The 16,979-nt window shown below is 37.7% G+C and overlaps 1 protein-coding gene across 2 annotated transcripts in view; it reads right to left on the reverse strand.

Moving 5' to 3' along the window:
* Positions 1-16,979, reverse strand: part of SMC2 (structural maintenance of chromosomes 2) — a 52,003-nt gene that overhangs the window by 19,567 nt on the left and 15,457 nt on the right. For both annotated transcript variants that reach the window (XM_082843190.1, XM_082843191.1), the window contains exons 12-17: positions 16,460-16,577; positions 15,565-15,703; positions 15,063-15,182; positions 7,530-7,734; positions 5,448-5,583; positions 2,012-2,136 (exon numbers count right to left, since the gene is read on the reverse strand). In XM_082843190.1, coding sequence (XP_082699316.1) covers positions 2,012-2,136; positions 5,448-5,583; positions 7,530-7,734; positions 15,063-15,182; positions 15,565-15,703; positions 16,460-16,577 — 843 coding nt within the window. The remainder of the gene's footprint in view (positions 1-2,011; positions 2,137-5,447; positions 5,584-7,529; positions 7,735-15,062; positions 15,183-15,564; positions 15,704-16,459; positions 16,578-16,979) is intronic.

The following is a 16,979-nucleotide window of genomic DNA, read 5'->3' on the forward strand; positions in this document are numbered from 1 at the left end:
AAAATTCTCAACAACCTTAGCAAACTGTATTCAACAATACATTAAAAGGATCATACACCATGACCAAGTAGGATTTATTCCAGGGATACAAGTATGGTTCAACATCTGCAAATCAGTCAGTGTGATACATAATATTAACAAATGCAGGATAAAGTCATGGTCATCTGAAGAGCAGAAAAAGCATCTGAGAAAATTCAACATCTATTTATGATAAAAACTCACAATAAAGTGAGTACAGAGAGAACATACCTTAACAAGATAAAGGCTATACATGACAAGCTCACAGCTAACATCACACTCAACAGTAAAAAGCTGAAGGCTCTTCCTCTAAGATCAGGAAGAAGATAAGGATCCTTGCCTACTCTCCACTTTCATTTGACATAGTGTTGGAAGTCCTATAGCAATTGGGAAAGAAAAAAAATGCATCTAAACTGGAAAGGAAGAAGTAAAACTGTCACTATTTGCAGATGACGTATTATAAATAGAAAACCCTAAAGACTCCATCAAAAAACTGTTAGAAATAATGAGCAAATTCAGCAAAGTTGTAGTATAAAAAATCTGTTGTGTTTCTATACAATCCCATTTACAATTGCATCAAAAAGAAAATACCTAAAAATAAATTTAACTAAGGAGGTGAAGGACATGTACACTGAAAACTAGGAAACACTGATGAAAGAAATTGAAGACAGAAATAAATGGAAAGATATTCTGTGCTCACAGATTAGAAGAATATTGTTAAAATGTCCATACTACCCAAGGCAATCTACAGATTCAAGTCAATTCCTGTCAAAATTTCAATGGCATTTTCCACAGAAACAGAATAAACAATCCTAAAATTTGTATGGAACCACAAAAGACCCTAAACAGCCAAAGCAATCTTGAAAAAGAACAACAAAGCTGGAGGAATCATACTCCCTGTTTTCAAACTTTATTACAAAGCTAGAGTAATCAAAACAGTATAGTATTGATATTAAAAACAGACAGATCAATGGAACTACTGAATAGAGAACCCAAAAATAAACCAACACATACATGGTCGATTAATTTATGACAGAGGAGTCAAGAATATACAGTGGGGAAAAGACAGTCTCTTTTATAAATGGTGGAAGGAAACTGGACTTGCAAAAGAATGAAACTGGACCACTAAGACCATACATAAAAATTAACTCAAAATGGATTAAAGACTTGAACATAAGACCTGAAACCATGAAACTCCTAGAAGAAAACACAGGTGGTAAGCTCCTTGACATAGGTTTTGAGGATTTTTTTGGATTTGACACCAAAAGCAAAAATGAACAAGTGGGACTACATATCAAACTAAAAAGCCTCTGCACAGCAAAGGAAACCATCAACAAAATTAAAAGGCAAACTACCGAATAGGAGAAAATATTTGTAAATTATATATCTGATAACGGGTTAATATCTAAAATATATTAACTCATACAACTCAATAGAAAAAAACAACCAAATCCAAAAATAGGCAGAGGACCTGAATACACATTTTCCACAGAAGACATACAGACGGTCAACAGGTACATGAAAAGATGTTCAACACTAATCACCAGGGAAATGCTAATCAAAACCACAATGAGATATCACTTTGACCATTAGAATGGCTATTATCAAAAAGACAAGAAGGGTTTCCCTGGTGGCGCAGTGGTTGAGAGTCCGCCTGCCGATGCAGGGGACACGGGTTTGTGCCCCGGTCTGGGAAGATCCCACATGCCGCGGAGCGGCTTGGCCCGTGAGCCATGGCCGCTGAGCCTGTGCATCCAGAGCCTGTGCTCCGCAACGGGAGAGGCCACAACAGTGAGAGGCCCGCGTACCGCAAAAAAAAAAAAAAGGGCAAATTAATAGAAAATTATTAAAATATTTAAATTGAAAAATGTTTTTAAATTAAAATATTTAAAGTAATTAATGCAGATAAATATATAATAAACACAAAAGCTGCTAAATACCTAAAGTAAGGTTATCAGTAGAAACAGATTAGCACCGAATGTTTTTGTCTTACCAATGATTTTTTTAAGAGCGTCTAATTCTTCCTGTTGCTTGTGATATGAGCTTTGCTGAAGCTTGGTTTGTAATAAATCTGCCTCCTCAGTTTTCATCTCCCACTGCTGTTTTAGTTGGCGATACCTTAAGAAAGAGAAGTTTATAATAAATGACAACAGTTTTTCTGATGTTAGAGACATGCTTTTAAATAACAGGCTCTTACCCAAAACAAACTCATACAACATAATATAAGATGCCACTGGTTACAAGACTCGTTTTGATAACTTCCGCATTTCTGAGGCATCAATTAAACTCAAGTTTGACTTGGTTACTGAAGGTAAACAACCCTAAATGACCAAGACCAATAGTAACTATCCAGAGAAATATTCTTAATTTTAGAAAATACCAATAATCTTTGAATAAATAGGTTTCCTTAAAAATAACTCCTCCCACTGATCCTTATCAAAAAGAAAAACTCCATAACAGCTCCCCATCACAAAAATAGAATACATAACAATTATATAAAATTTCAAAAATTTTGTAATCTATTAATCCCTAGTTTCAAATGTTAAAAAAAAAATGTTCCCTACATTTTGTAAGGAGACTGGTAGTTTAAAATGGCACAGTACTGAACTTAAACATTTGCAAAGCACTTTTTTTGCAAACCCTATAATTCTCCCCCAGTTCTGGATGCTTCAAGTTATTACTTTGGAAGGTATTTCGCTAATTCAGCTGCAGTGAAATTTTAAATTACAGTAAATTCAAAGGTTGCTTGTCACTAGAAATTCATGAGGTTTGAGGAAAAAGTAAGGAAGCAACTTATAAAACATAAATACTCCCTTGAGTATTCTTGTCTGAGACTGCTTGACAGCATAATTTTAACGAGTCATTTTCCAACTCATTTAAAAATGTAAAGTGTAGAAATGTGCAAAAAGATATAAGCTATTTTCCTGATATGATATATGAAAGAATGGCTTTAGTTGACCCTTCCACTCTCATTTTTCAAAATCTATTTCTCTTCCTTAACCTCTGGGCCACAATTAGTCTACAAGACATCTCTGCAGAATAATGATCCAGTATTGCTCAACAAAGTTAACAGTTCCAAGCCAAATATGACCACAAACTCATTGCCTTGACAGAGCTTCCATATATCAGAGAAATCTTCTTGTATCTTTCTCACAGAAAAAGTTCATTCACTTTATGGTTAATGTATGTTAATGAAGGTAAAAGGCAAGCTTTACATGTATATAATGTTTGAAAGTGGGCATTTTGATACAGTTTACATCTTCAAATGGCCACTTTGACTTACTGCAGCAATCTTTTCCATATAATACTGTGTCCCAAAGAAGTCTTGGTACCATTCTAAGTTTTGATGATTTCAGAAGATGAATGCCAAAAGTTAACCAAAAAAAAAAAATCACTTCAAGTTTTTTAAAATTTATTTATTTATTTTTGGCTGTGTTGGGTCTTCATTGCTGCACATGGGTTTTCTCTAGTTGAGACGAGCGGGGGCTACTCCTCATTGCAATGCATGGGCTTCTCATTGCGGTGGCTTCTCTTGTTACGGAGCACGGGCTCTAGGTGCGTAGGCTTCAGTAGTTGTGGCTCCGGGGCTCTAAAGCACAGGCTCAGTAGTTGTGGCGCACTGGCTTAGTTGCTCCGCGGCATGCGGGATCTTCCCAGACCAGGGCTCGAACCAGGAAAGTCTCTCATTTCAAGGTTTTTATCTCTCTCTCTCTCTTTTTTAAAGCTTTATTCAGTATTGTGAATTCTAAATAAAATGTTTGATTTTTTTTTTTTGTGCGGTACATGGGCCCCTCACTGTTGTGGCCTCTCCCGTTGCGGAGCACAGGCTCCGGACGTGCAGGCTCAGAGGCCATGGCTCACGGGCCCAGCCGCTCTGTGGCATATGGGATCTTCCCAGACAGGGGCACGAACCCGCGTCCCCTGCATCGGCAGGCGGACTCTCAACCACTGCGCCACCAGGGAAGCCCTGATTTTAATTTTATCTCAGTTCCCATTTGCCATCTTCAGAGTGACTAGAAAAAAATTACAATTAAGCTCTCAAATACTGTACTTAGTAAGTTTGTGGCATTTATACTCCTGAAGCTTTTACAGCAAGTAAGGACTGTTCTCCTGGATAACCACACGGCGAGTTCACTCACATCATTCTGGTATTTATTCAACAGTCTTCTCAGTAAGGCTTTCCCTGCCCACCCCATATAAAATTTCAACACCTCTTTCTTTGCCCTGGATAGTTCATATCTCCTTTACTATTTTACTTTTTTCTTCTTAGAACTTAGCATTATCTAACATACATTTTACCAGTTTACCTTTTTATATTGTCTGTTGCCCAGCTACACATATCAAAACAAGATGAAGAGGTTTATCTGTTTGACTCCCTGCTATATTCCCAGCTCCTCGAAGAGTACTTGGCATGAGGCACACAACAGTAAATAACGTTAAGTGACAAAAAAGGTTACATTAAATAGCATAGTACCAATTTTGAAAAAAAAATGACATACACATATTGTGTCATACACAAAATATGTATCATACACAAGCAGAACTAATGTTGAAAAGTACGCATACATACCTATATCCACACCCACACAGAAAATACACTGTAAGTAAACACTTTAATTCTAGCAGTGACTTTTGACATGAACTTGTTTAACTTCTCCATAGGAAACTTAGCGATCTTCAACATCTACAGGACAGCCATAATGCTGCAAAACTTAGTGCAGACACCCAATCGACGCTATAATATTACATCATTTCAAATCAAGGACTCAAGTATCCTCTGGCATCAACCTCTAGAGTATCTATGGATTTCCTCACTAATCCCAGCAGAATGTTAACAGAGTGTATCTCAGCAGAAAAAGGGGAATATTTGGCTGATTTTTCTTTCCTTCTTTTAATTAGCTTTCCCCAATTTCTTAAAACAAAGACACTATTTATATTAAGAAAAACTGATGTTATCAACTCACAACTTATTCAATAATACCAAGGTTATTATTAAAAAAGTCAGAAGTATTTCTTTTTTGTTTTGTTTTGTTTTTGTGGTACGCGGGCCTCTCACTGTTGTGGCCTCTCCCGCTGCGGAGCACAGGCTCCAGATGCACAGGCTCAGTGGCCATGGCTCACGGGCCCAGCCGCTCTGCGGCATGTGGGATCTTCGCGGACCGGGGCACGAACCCGTGTCCCGTGCATCGGCAGGCGGACTCTCAACCACTGTGCCACCAGGGAAGCCCAGAAGTATTTCTTTAAATAAAATTTTCTTTCATCTTCTACCATCCAAATCTTTGACCAAGAAAATTTTTAAATACAGCTTAATCCAACCAAAGTCTTACTTTTCAGCAGTGTTTTTAAGGCCTGCTAATTCCTCTTCTAGAGCCTGTAGCTCATTCTCCTTGAAAATTTTTAAATACAGCTTAATCCAACCAAAGTCTTACTTTTCAGCAGTGTTTTTAAGGCCTGCTAATTCCTCTTCTAGAGCCTGTAGCTCATTCTCCTTGATTCTCAGCTCATCTTGAACATCTTTGAGTTCTTGAAACTTGGTTAAAATAGAAGCTGCCTGGGATCGAGCACCTGACAGAGGCAAATTGAAACAGGCCTTTGACACCAAGTTACCATGTATTTAGTAAGCAATAAAAACTTTTCTGAGAGAATTATACTTGAAATAATTCAACAGCCAATCTTTAATAAGTTTATGAAGCTACAGAATTCACTTCATCATTTGAATCTTAGGGCATACATACTTGATAACAAATACTTCTAAGTAGATGTGGTGGATTATTTATTCAAAATAATCATTGCCCTTGCCTACTGGGCCCATCCCTCCCAGGTCCATTTCCCTCTCTACTGTCATCAGGCTTAGCCATGTGCTTTGCTCTAGCCAACCAGTGGGAAATGTACCTCTTCTGAAAGGAAGCTTTAAGAGGCAGCACATAACTTACCATGTTTTCCCCTTCCCTTCCCATGAGAAAAGTATGTTCACAAAAGGGACTTACTTCTCGGTCAGCCTGGGTCCCATAATGAGAATAACATGGAGCAGAGACAAGTGACCCACAGTTAATGTAGCATAATTATGGAATAAACTTGTAAGCTACTGAGATTTGGGAGCTGTCTATTACCACATCATAATGTGGTCTAAACTCGATGTAGCAGCATAAACTGGTTTCACCTTACGTGCACTATAACTGTCTGGCAGTAACAGGCTGAGGTGTTAGGTTGGCAAGAAAACTCTAGGTATGATGGGAGGATGCAAAGGTCAATTAGCAATGCTATTGTGAGCACTTTGTTTATATGATATGGGGTTACATATTTGCCATCTCTTAAGCAGGAATTGTAAGAACCTCCAATTCAATGAAATCTAAAATGTTTCTTCTATTTTAGATATTTAAAAATATTTGGTCTCTATCTTCCAATTGCAGATGCTAGTCATCTTGTATACTGGGGAACTTGATACTATATCATGGAATTCATTATATTGGCTGTTTTCTTGACCTAGAAAGAAATTAAGACACTTGATATCTCAAGAGGCATCCAAGTCTCTTGGTTTGGTTAAAAGCACAAACTCTGTAATCAGACCACCTGAGTTCAAATTCTGAGCTCTGCCACTTACCAGCAAGTTACTTAATCAGTCTATACCTTAGTTGCTACAACTGTATAATGGAGATGATAGTAATGTCTACCTTATGGTTGCTGTAAGGATTAAATAAGCTAATCATTTAAAGTCCTTAGAATAGGGCTTTATAGAATGATAGAAATGTTCTATATTTGCACTGTCCAATTACCCACTAACCACTTGTGGTTACTGAGCCCTTGAAATATGACTAGTGCAATTAAGGAAATTATTTTAATTTTATTTAATTTTAATTATCTTATTTTGGTGTAAAGAGCCACATGTGGCTAGTAGCTACTGTTTTGGACAGTACAGTCTTACAACACTGCCCAGTACACAATAAGTACTATTTAGTGTTTGTTATTTATTACATGGTCACTTGACACGGATCTGGAAACTCAGTGTTGCAAATATTAGAACAAGAAATATATGGTCATTATCTCAGAATTCCTTACTTAAGGCATTCAGGCAGATTTAATTTTTTGTTTTACTTTTGACAGGAGCAGTAACATATACACAAATTAGAAGTTAACGTGTTTCCTAAACGAGAAGTGGGTTAGTTAAGCTACAAATGTACTGACTAAAAAGACTTCATATCCTAGTGACAAGAATATCTTAATAAGACAAAAAGCAAGAGAAAATAAATGGGAATAGACTTAAGATGAATAAGAAAAGCTATAGGACTGATTACTAGCCTATGAGTTCCTTCAGGACAATGACAGTGTAGAATTTCTCAATTAATATTAAGCACCTGTCACAAAGTAGGTATTCAAAAGAAAACTCAATCCTTTGATTAGGAATAAAACACTGGATTAACTCATTCCAAGCCCAATATTTCCTGTTTAAAAAAAAAAAAACCCCATCCTATCTACCACGCAGAATTGTGAGGACAAAATGATATAAAACCTACCTCCACTCAACGTCCCGTGAGGATCAAATACATCACCTCCTAGAGTTACGGTTCTAGTCATTATCCTTTTATCGAAAGCTACCTTTTTTGCATTATCCATATTGTCACAAACAAATGTTGTTCCAAAGACAAATTCCATTGCTTTCTGAAGTTCTGGTTTGTATTCAACCAGGGAAAGAGCCACATGAACATTATTAGGGCCAACCTGGGGGAAAACAGTTATGTCGTGATACATATTACTCCTTTCCTTTCAAATATTATTTTATAAAATAGTAAGAACTGCCACAACAGAAACTGAATACCTATCCAGCACTACAACTCCTTTTGAATTTTCTAAAATGCTATAGAAAACAACACTTTTAGAAAAAAACAATTCCAAGTTTAAACACTGAAAAATCTAAGTAAAACATTTAGCTAGAATACCAGTCATTATGAGAGTTTCGATGAAGCAGAAGCCACTACCAAGTTTCTAAATTCAAAGTGGATTATTTGAACAAACTTTTTTTTTTAACATCTTTATTGGAGTATAATTGCTTTACAATGGTGTTAGTTTCTGCTTTATAACAAAGTGAATCAGTTATACATATACATATGTCCCCATATCTCTTCCCTCGTGTGTCTCCTGTGTCTCCCTCCCTCCCACCCTCCCTATCCCACCCCTCTATTGAACATCCTTTCTTAATTAAAGTACATCAATTTCTGGATCAACACAATTACATAAAATGTTTTGCTTCAATTATTAACTTGGTTGTTCCAAAGTGAATACTTTTTCATTCAAATAAAACATGCTAAGGCAACCACCTGCCAGTTACAGAAATAAAAACAATTGAGTAAAAAAAATCTTTTAAAATCCTTCAATCTTTTATTTTGATCCAACTGTCTTTTCAACCTTTGTTTATAATGTCTACCTCTGCCCACATTTTTAGAACAACTTAGCATACTTTATGGAGCTTAGTAGTAGCAGAAATCATAATGAAGGCAGCTCTATGTAACATATGTTCAGCAGTGTCCTCTGACATAGCAGTTACCATTAAATGGGTCTGGCTGAGGGATCTGGGTAGAAGTGCTTTTGTTGTTACTTAAAACCCCAATTGACTTCTAACACTGGAACTTGACATAGGACTAAAATAACTTCCAAAACCTTCTAGACTCTAAGGTGATTTTTCTAAGTAAAGGATGTAAATACTAACCAAAATTACCACCTTTCAATTACTCTGTACTCATCTTTCTTCTTCTGATAGTAAACAATTTTCATTGAAGGCGTCTCAATTTCAAGAAATATACTATCCATTTAGTATCTTAATTATACATGCATTTTCAGGTTTCATAGAATTTTCTTTTCAACTCATGCACTTGGAATGCCTGCTCAATAACTGATATCACTGCTGAATGTTATGATTGGCTTCATGTTTTTACCAAATATTATGCAACCACAACAGCCTTTTAAATGTATTTCCTTGTACTCATCTGTTTACTAGTAACCACACCACTTTAGATCTATCTCAGCAGCTGACTGCATATACTGGTTACCTGCTTTGTATGTTCATAGGTTGGTAAGCAATCTAGAAAAGCTCTAACAGAGAAGCATCTCTGCAAGATGGATGGATACCTTCCATAACGGTTGTCACTGTAGTCAGTTTAAGTGTGCCTGGCATGAAAAAACCTGAAGAATTCTTGTATTTATCTATAAGCTCTATAATTCAATTTGGAAATCAAAACTTTTAACATTTAATGCCACCTGACAGTCATGTGACTTAGGTTTAAAGACATTCTAGAAGATGGCAGAGTAGGGTGACGTGGAACACACCTCCCCACAAATATATCAAGAATACATCTACAAATGGAACAATTCTCACAGAGCACCTTCTGAATACTACCAGAGGACCTCAGACACCTGAAAGGACAAGAAAGATCCCCATGTAACCAGGTACGATGAAAGAAATAAAAAAGAAAAGAGGAAGTGGGATGGGACATGTACCCCTTGGAGGGGAGCTGAAGGAGAGGAGAGGTTCCCACACCTGGGGAGATATCCTCACCAGTGGGGAGATCAGATGGGACAGGAAGGGAGCTTCGAGGGCTCAGAGGGAAGTACAGCAACCAGTCTGTGACAGGCAGGACAGAGTGAGACCTACACGCGGACAGTCCGTGCCACAGTCGTGCGCACCCCAGCCTGAGACATGTGTGGTGGTACGGACAGGGGCTAGGCGCTGGAATGTGGGGTTTGGAGAGCTGACCTGGGGAGAGGACCACTTCTGTCTGCATGGAGTCAGCCTGAAGGGATAAGGGCAACCAGGAATGTTCGTGGAAGAAGACCCAGCTACCACAGAAGCAAAGCGCTGTTGTTGAGCAGTGTGCGAAGGACACAGCCGCCACTGCAGCCTCTTTCCCCACGCACTGGCACCTGCCACTGCAGGCACTACGAGGGGCTCCCGCCTGGGCAGCCCCCACATCCTGACCACTGCCCTGGCCCCCTCCCACCTGGGCGGACCCGAGCATCTTGACCGCCGCCCTGGCCCCCTCTTGCCTGAGTGGCCTCACAAGCACCAGTCACCACTCCGGCCCCCTCCTGCCTGGGCAGGCTCATTGTGCTCAGGGGCAGCCTCAGGAGCAGAGGCTGGTAGGTCTGAGCCACAGGGGCCGTGTGACTAAGGAAGAAGAGCTGACGTCTCTCCTCGCAGCTTTGTCAACCATGGATTTACACCTCTGCTGCCAGCTTTGTAAATTTACCACCTACAGAATATCCAAACAGACAACGAGTGCTCCTGCAGCTGAGACAGGTCTGCCTTTAGCAGCTGTGGGCTTTGTGTGGGTTGAACCAGGCCAGGGTCTGAGCTGCCTCCATAGGTCCCACAGCAACTCCATGTGCATGACTTCTGCAGTCCTGGCACCTGACTTCAGTGGATGTGCATTGGTGGCCTGGTGAAAACAATGCTTTAGAGACACCAGGGCCAACTGCCAGCATACCCACAGTTAAGAGGGGATGAGAGCAGGGCCAACAACAGTGTACTTTGTGAGCCAGCACAATGGGTGGAAGGTGACACAGTAGAGCATAATCACAGGTGAACAACTCCAGAGGAGGAATACTCAGTGGTTTCTCTCCCAATGGGAGAGAAATCCTGCCTACCTCACACCGCAGATCAGAAACACAGCTCAGAAACAGATCTGGGGCCTTCTACTCCAACAACTAGGAAGCAGACCCTGCCCCTGACGGCAGTGACAACCACAGAGGAAAGTGGAGGCCCTGCTCAATATCTAGTGCAGGCTCTGGTCACCACAACACTGGCCACTGCCACCGAATGAAGAAAAAAGAATGAGAAAAAATGAGGACAGTCTCAGAGACCTCTGGGACAACATTAACTGCAACAGCATTCACATTATAGGGGTCCCAGAAGGAGAAAGGAGAGAAAGGGTCTGAGAAAACATTTAAAGAGATGTAGCCGAAAACGTCCCTAAAATGAGAAAGGAAACACTCACTCAACTACAGGAAGCAAGGAGAATCAAATACAGGATGAACCAAAGAAGGAACACACCAAGACACATGTTAACCAAACTGACAAAAATTAAATACAAAGATAAACATTAAAAGTAAAAAGGGAAAAGCAACAAATAACATAGAAGGGAACCCCCATAAGGTTATCAGCTGATTTTTTGCAGAAATTCTGCAGGCCACAGGGAGTGGCATGATATATTCAAAGTGATGAGAGGGAAAAACCTACAACCAAGAATACTCTACGCAGCAGGGCTCTCATTCAGATTCAACAGAGATCAAAAGCTTTATAGACTTTCTGCAGGGTTTTTATCATAAATGGGTGTTGAATTTTGTCAAAGTTTTCTCTGCATCTATTGAGATGATCATATGGTTTTTCTCCCTCAATTTGTTAATATGGTGTATCACGTTGATTGTTTTGCGTATATTGAAGAATCCTTGCATTCCTGGAATAAAACCTACTTGATTATGGTGTATGATCCTTTTAATGTGCTGTTGGATTCTGTTTGTTAGTATTTTGTTGAGGATTTTTGCATCTATGTTCATCAGTGATATTGGCCTGTAGTTTTCTTTCTTTGCAACATCCTTGTCTGGTTTTGGTATCAGGGTGATGGTGGCCTCGCAGGCATACAGGGAACTTTCCTCAACGTAATAAAGGCCATATATGACAAACCCACAGCCAACATCATCCTCACTGGTGAAAAACTGAAACCATTTCCAATAAGATCAGGAACAAGACAAGGTTGCCCACTCTCACCACTATTATTCAACATAGTTTTGGAAGTTTTAGCCACAGCAATCAGAGAAGAAAAGGAAATAAAAGGAATCCAAATCAGAAAAGAAGAAGTAAAGCTGTCACTGTCTGCAGATGACATGATACTATACATAGAGAATCCTAAAGATGCTACCAGAAAACTACTAGAGCTAATCAATGAATTTGGTAAAGGCTGGCAGGATACAAAATTAATGCACAGAAATCTCTGGCATTCCTATACACTAATGATGAAAAATCCGAAAGTGAAATTAAGAAAACACGCCCATTTACCACTGCAACAAAAAGAATAAAATATCTAGGAGTAAACCTACCTAAAAGACAAAAGACCTATACGCAGAAAATTATAAGACATTGATGAAAGAAATTAAAGATGATACAAATAGATGGAGAGATATACCATGTTCTTGGATTGGAAGAATCAACATTGTGAAAATGACTCTACTACCCAAAGCAATCTACAGATTCAACGCAATCCCTATCAAACTACCAATGGCATTTTTCACAGAACTAGAACAAAAAAATTTCACAATCTGTATGGAAACACAAAAGACCCTGAATAGCCAAAGCAATCTTGAGAAAGAAAAACAGAGGTGGAGGAATCAGGCTCCCTGACTTCAGACTATACTACAAAGCTACAGTAATTAAGACAGTACGGTACTGGCACAAAAACAGAAATATAGATCAAAGGAACAGGATAGAAAGCCCACAGATAAACCCAGGCACATATGGTCACCTTATCTTTGATAAAGGAGGCAGGAATGTACAGTGGAGAAAGGAAAGCCTCTTCAATAAATGGTGCTGGGAAAACTGGACAGGTACATGTAAAAGTATGAGATTAGAACACTCCCTAACACCATAAACAAAAATAAGCTCAAAATGGATTAAAGACCTAAATGTAAGGCCAGAAACTATCAAACTCTTAGAGGAAAACATAGGTAGAACACTCTATGACATAAATCACAGCAAGATCCTTTTTGACCCACCTCCTACAGAAATGGAAATAAAAACAAAACTAAAAAAATGGAACCTAATGAAACTTCAAAGCTTTTGCACAGCAAAGGAAACCATAGGGCTTCCCTGGTAGCACAGTGGTTGAGAGTCCGCCTGCCGATGCAGGGGACACGGGTTCCTGCCCCAGTCTGGGAAGATCCCACATGCCGCTGAGCTGGTGGGCCCATGAGCCATGGCCGCTAAGCCTGCGTGCCCGGGGCCTGTGCTCCGCAACGGGAGTGGCCACAACAGTGAGAGGCCCGCGTACGGCAAAAAAAAAAAAGGAAACCATAAACAAGACCAAAAGACAACCCTCAGAATGGGAGAAAATATTTGCAAATGAAGCAACTGACAAAGGATTAATCTCCAAAATTTACAAGCAGCTCATACAGCTCAATAACAAAAAAACAAACAACCCAATCCAAAAATGGGCAGAAGACCTAAATAGTCATTTCTCCAAAGAAGATATACAGATTGCCAACAAACACATGAAAGAATGCTCAATATCATTAATCATTAGAGAAATGCAAATCAAAACTATAATGAGATATCATCTCACACCAGTCAGAATGGCCATCATCAAAAAATCTAGAAACAATAAATGTTGGAGAGGGTGTGGAGAAAAGGGAACGCTCTTGCACTGCTGGTGGGAATGTGAATTGGTACAGCCACTATGGAGAACAGTATGGAGGTTCCTTAAAAAACTACAAATAGAACTACCATATGACTCAGGAATCCCACTACTGGGCATATACCCTGAGAAAACCATAATTCAGAAAGAGTCATGTACCAAAATGTTCATTGCAGCTCTATTTACAATAGCCAGGAGATGGAAGCAAACTAAGTGTCCATCATTGGATGAATGGATAAAGAAGATGAGGCACATATATACAATGGAATATTACTCAGCCATAAAAAGAAACAAAATTGAGTTATTTGTAGTGAGGTGGATGGACCTAGAGTTTGTCATACAGAGTGAAGTAAGTCAGAAAGAGAAAGACAAATACCATATGCTAACACATATATATGGAATCTAAGAAAAAAAAAATGTCGTGAAGAACCTAGGGGTAAGACAGGAATAAAGACACAGACCTACTAGAGAATGGACTTGAGGATATGGGGAGGGGGAAGGGTAAGCTGTGACAAAGTAAGAGAGTGGCATGGACATATATACACTACCAAACGTAGAATAGATAGCTAGTGGGAAGCAGCCGCATAGCACAGGGAGATCAGCTTGGTGCTTTGTTACCACCTAGAGGGGTGGGATAGGGAGGGTGGGAGGGAGGAAGACGTAAGAGGGAAGAGATATGGGAACATATGTATATGTATAACTGATTCACTTTGTTATAAAGCAGAAACTAACACACCACTGTAAAGCAATTATACTCTAATAAAGATGTAAAAAAAAAAAACAAAAAAAAAGCTTTACAGACAAGCAAAAGCTAAGAGAATTTAACAGCACCAAACCAGCTTTACAACAAATTCAAAAGGAACTTCTCTAGGCAGGAAAAAAACCAAAAAGGAGTCCACAACTAGAAGCAAGAAAATCACAAATGGGAAAGCTCACCAAGAAAGATAAACATAAAGTAAAAGTTGGAAATCATCCAGACACAAATACAGTATCAAAACCAGCAACTGTGAGAAGAGAAGAGTACAAATGCCAAGAAATGGGAAATGCATTTGAAGTTAAGAGACCAGCAACAGAGACACTCATAGATTTCAAAATCAAACTTATGGTTACCAAAGGGGAAACGTGAGGGAAAGTGATAAATTAGGAGACTGGATTTAACATATACATACTACTATAAATAAAACAGATAACTAACAAGGATCTACTGTATAGCACAGGGAACTCTACTCAATATTCCATAATAACCTATATGGGAAAATAATCTGAAAAATAATGGAGATATATATATATATATATATATATATATATATATATATATATATATATATATATATATAACTGAATCACGTAGATGTACACCTAAAACTAACACAACATTGTAAATCAACTATACTCCAATAAAAATTTAAAAAATAAAATAAGGACATTTAATACTACAACTTTAAAATATCATTTCTATTCTCTCTCCATCTAATTTCACAAAAGCCAACTTATTCTCTTTGGTATCTTAACTTTTTTAAGCATGGTATCACAATAAAATTTTGTGCTTTGATATGTGACTTAAATCCGAATTTACTTCAAAGGACAAAGCTAATGTCCTGTAATTTAAAAAAAAGTAAGATGCAGATAAAGCATATAAAAAAGACTTACAAGATTCTGAGCAACCCTCAGAGTTTCTGGAGCAATACGTCTCGCTGAAATTTTATTGAGTGGAATTATAGTGTATCTGCGCTTCAATTCCCCCTTTTCTAGTAGCTTTTTTCCAGTAACCTAAAACGTTGTGCATTAGAAATGAAAAAAATATTAATGACAGAGAACATTTAAATGGATGAGTGCAAGTTTAGGAATCCATAATCAAATAAATGCTGAATGCCTACTATCCTGAACAATCAAAATTCTAAGATCGATAATATGCATTCTGGGCTCCCGAGTTAGCATTACTCAGCCATAATAAAGAACGGAATAGAGTTAATCAAATATAATCAATAACATAATTAAAAAGTCATTAACTCTATAGTTTTACCCTGTAAAGATAAGCATCCAGCCTTAGGAGAAGCTTAAAACATCAAGAAAGTACCCAGTTCTACTAGGAACACATGATTTTTCAAGCTAAACAGCAATTATAGCTTTCCTTTCATGAAAATCAATTTACCTCTGTGTCTACTACAACATTGTAGAGTCGGTCCCCAGCCACCAATTCTAAAGCTGTGGTTGCAGAAGTATCTTTCACACTAAACAGTGAAGCTACAAGTCCTTTCACACAATTTCTATTCCAGTTCTTCTCTGGATCCCTAAAACAGAAAAGTGGACAAAAATTAATCTTAGATAAGAAAATAGAAAAAGTTGTACTTTAGTAGTCAAGAGCTCTTTCTGACAATAAAGTAATAGCACAAGAATCATATAGTTTTAATGGAACAAAAATTTTCAAATGTCTCAGATGACTAGCCAGCTACAGGCATACCTTTTATTGTGTTTCACAAATACTGCTGTTTTTTGTTTTGTTTTGCTTTTTACAAATTGAAGGTTTATGGCAACCCTGCACTGTCAGCTGATAGTATTTTTAAGTAATAAAGCCTTTTTTAATTAAGGTATGTACATTGGTTTCTTTACACAGTATGCTACTATACACTTGACTATTGTTTTAAAATCAATTAAAAGATCTTTCAGTGTATATGTTTTCAATGTAACAAAAATAACTTTGATGTTCTAATCTTTGTAATACATATATTAAGTAGTCCATGAAAAAAGAACCATATAGTAAAACAAACTGTAAAATGTTGATGTTTACAGTTATTTGATATTAATGATATAATAACTTTAAAGGAACTTTCCAACTGAGATTAAATTCCCCTCATTTTGGTTTTAAGATTAGTGGCATTAGTAGCCTTAAATTTCACAAGAATTTCCCCTGCCTACAAACCTGAAACATTCAATAAACATTTAAGGAAAATATATCAATTAAGGAAAAGCAGCTTACAATAACTTTCATACAAAAATATATCCTGGTTATTACCATGATGTTAGAATTCAGTGTTTAGCTCTCTTACCTGTAGGCAAATCGAAGATTGGGAAATCTGGCCAAGAGAGCTTCATATGTTTCTTTCAATCTACTGATATCACGAGATAGCTGCCTGTGCCTTTCCAGAAGGCATTCCTCCTTGTTTTCTGAACAATAAGTCATAAGTAAATTGAAACCAAGTTTTAAAAACTCAAATATTCTACTGCTTTAAGGAAAATATTAGTAACCTCTATTTCCAAAGCATTTCTAAAAGCAAAATACAAACTTCTGCTAAGTATTAAATAAAAGCATGCTTGACATTCAAATTTCTATCAAGTGTCAAGTAGACATATTTCCAACACATAACACCATTTTCATGCCAAGAAACAACATATGAATTGGATACCTACTAATGTAGAAATATAAAAATAACATTTTTGAGTTTTCAAGTGGCACTTCAGAGTGACTAAAGCAGGAAATTCTCAGCATTGAGCTTTCAAAAATTCAAAGGGTTGATTTATACTTATTTTTTGTGACTATATTTATAATTAATTCCTATACTAATACCC

The sequence above is a fragment of the Leucopleurus acutus genome (genome assembly GCF_964270905.1).
Source record: "Leucopleurus acutus genome assembly, chromosome: 7".
NCBI lineage: Eukaryota > Metazoa > Chordata > Mammalia > Artiodactyla > Delphinidae > Leucopleurus > Leucopleurus acutus.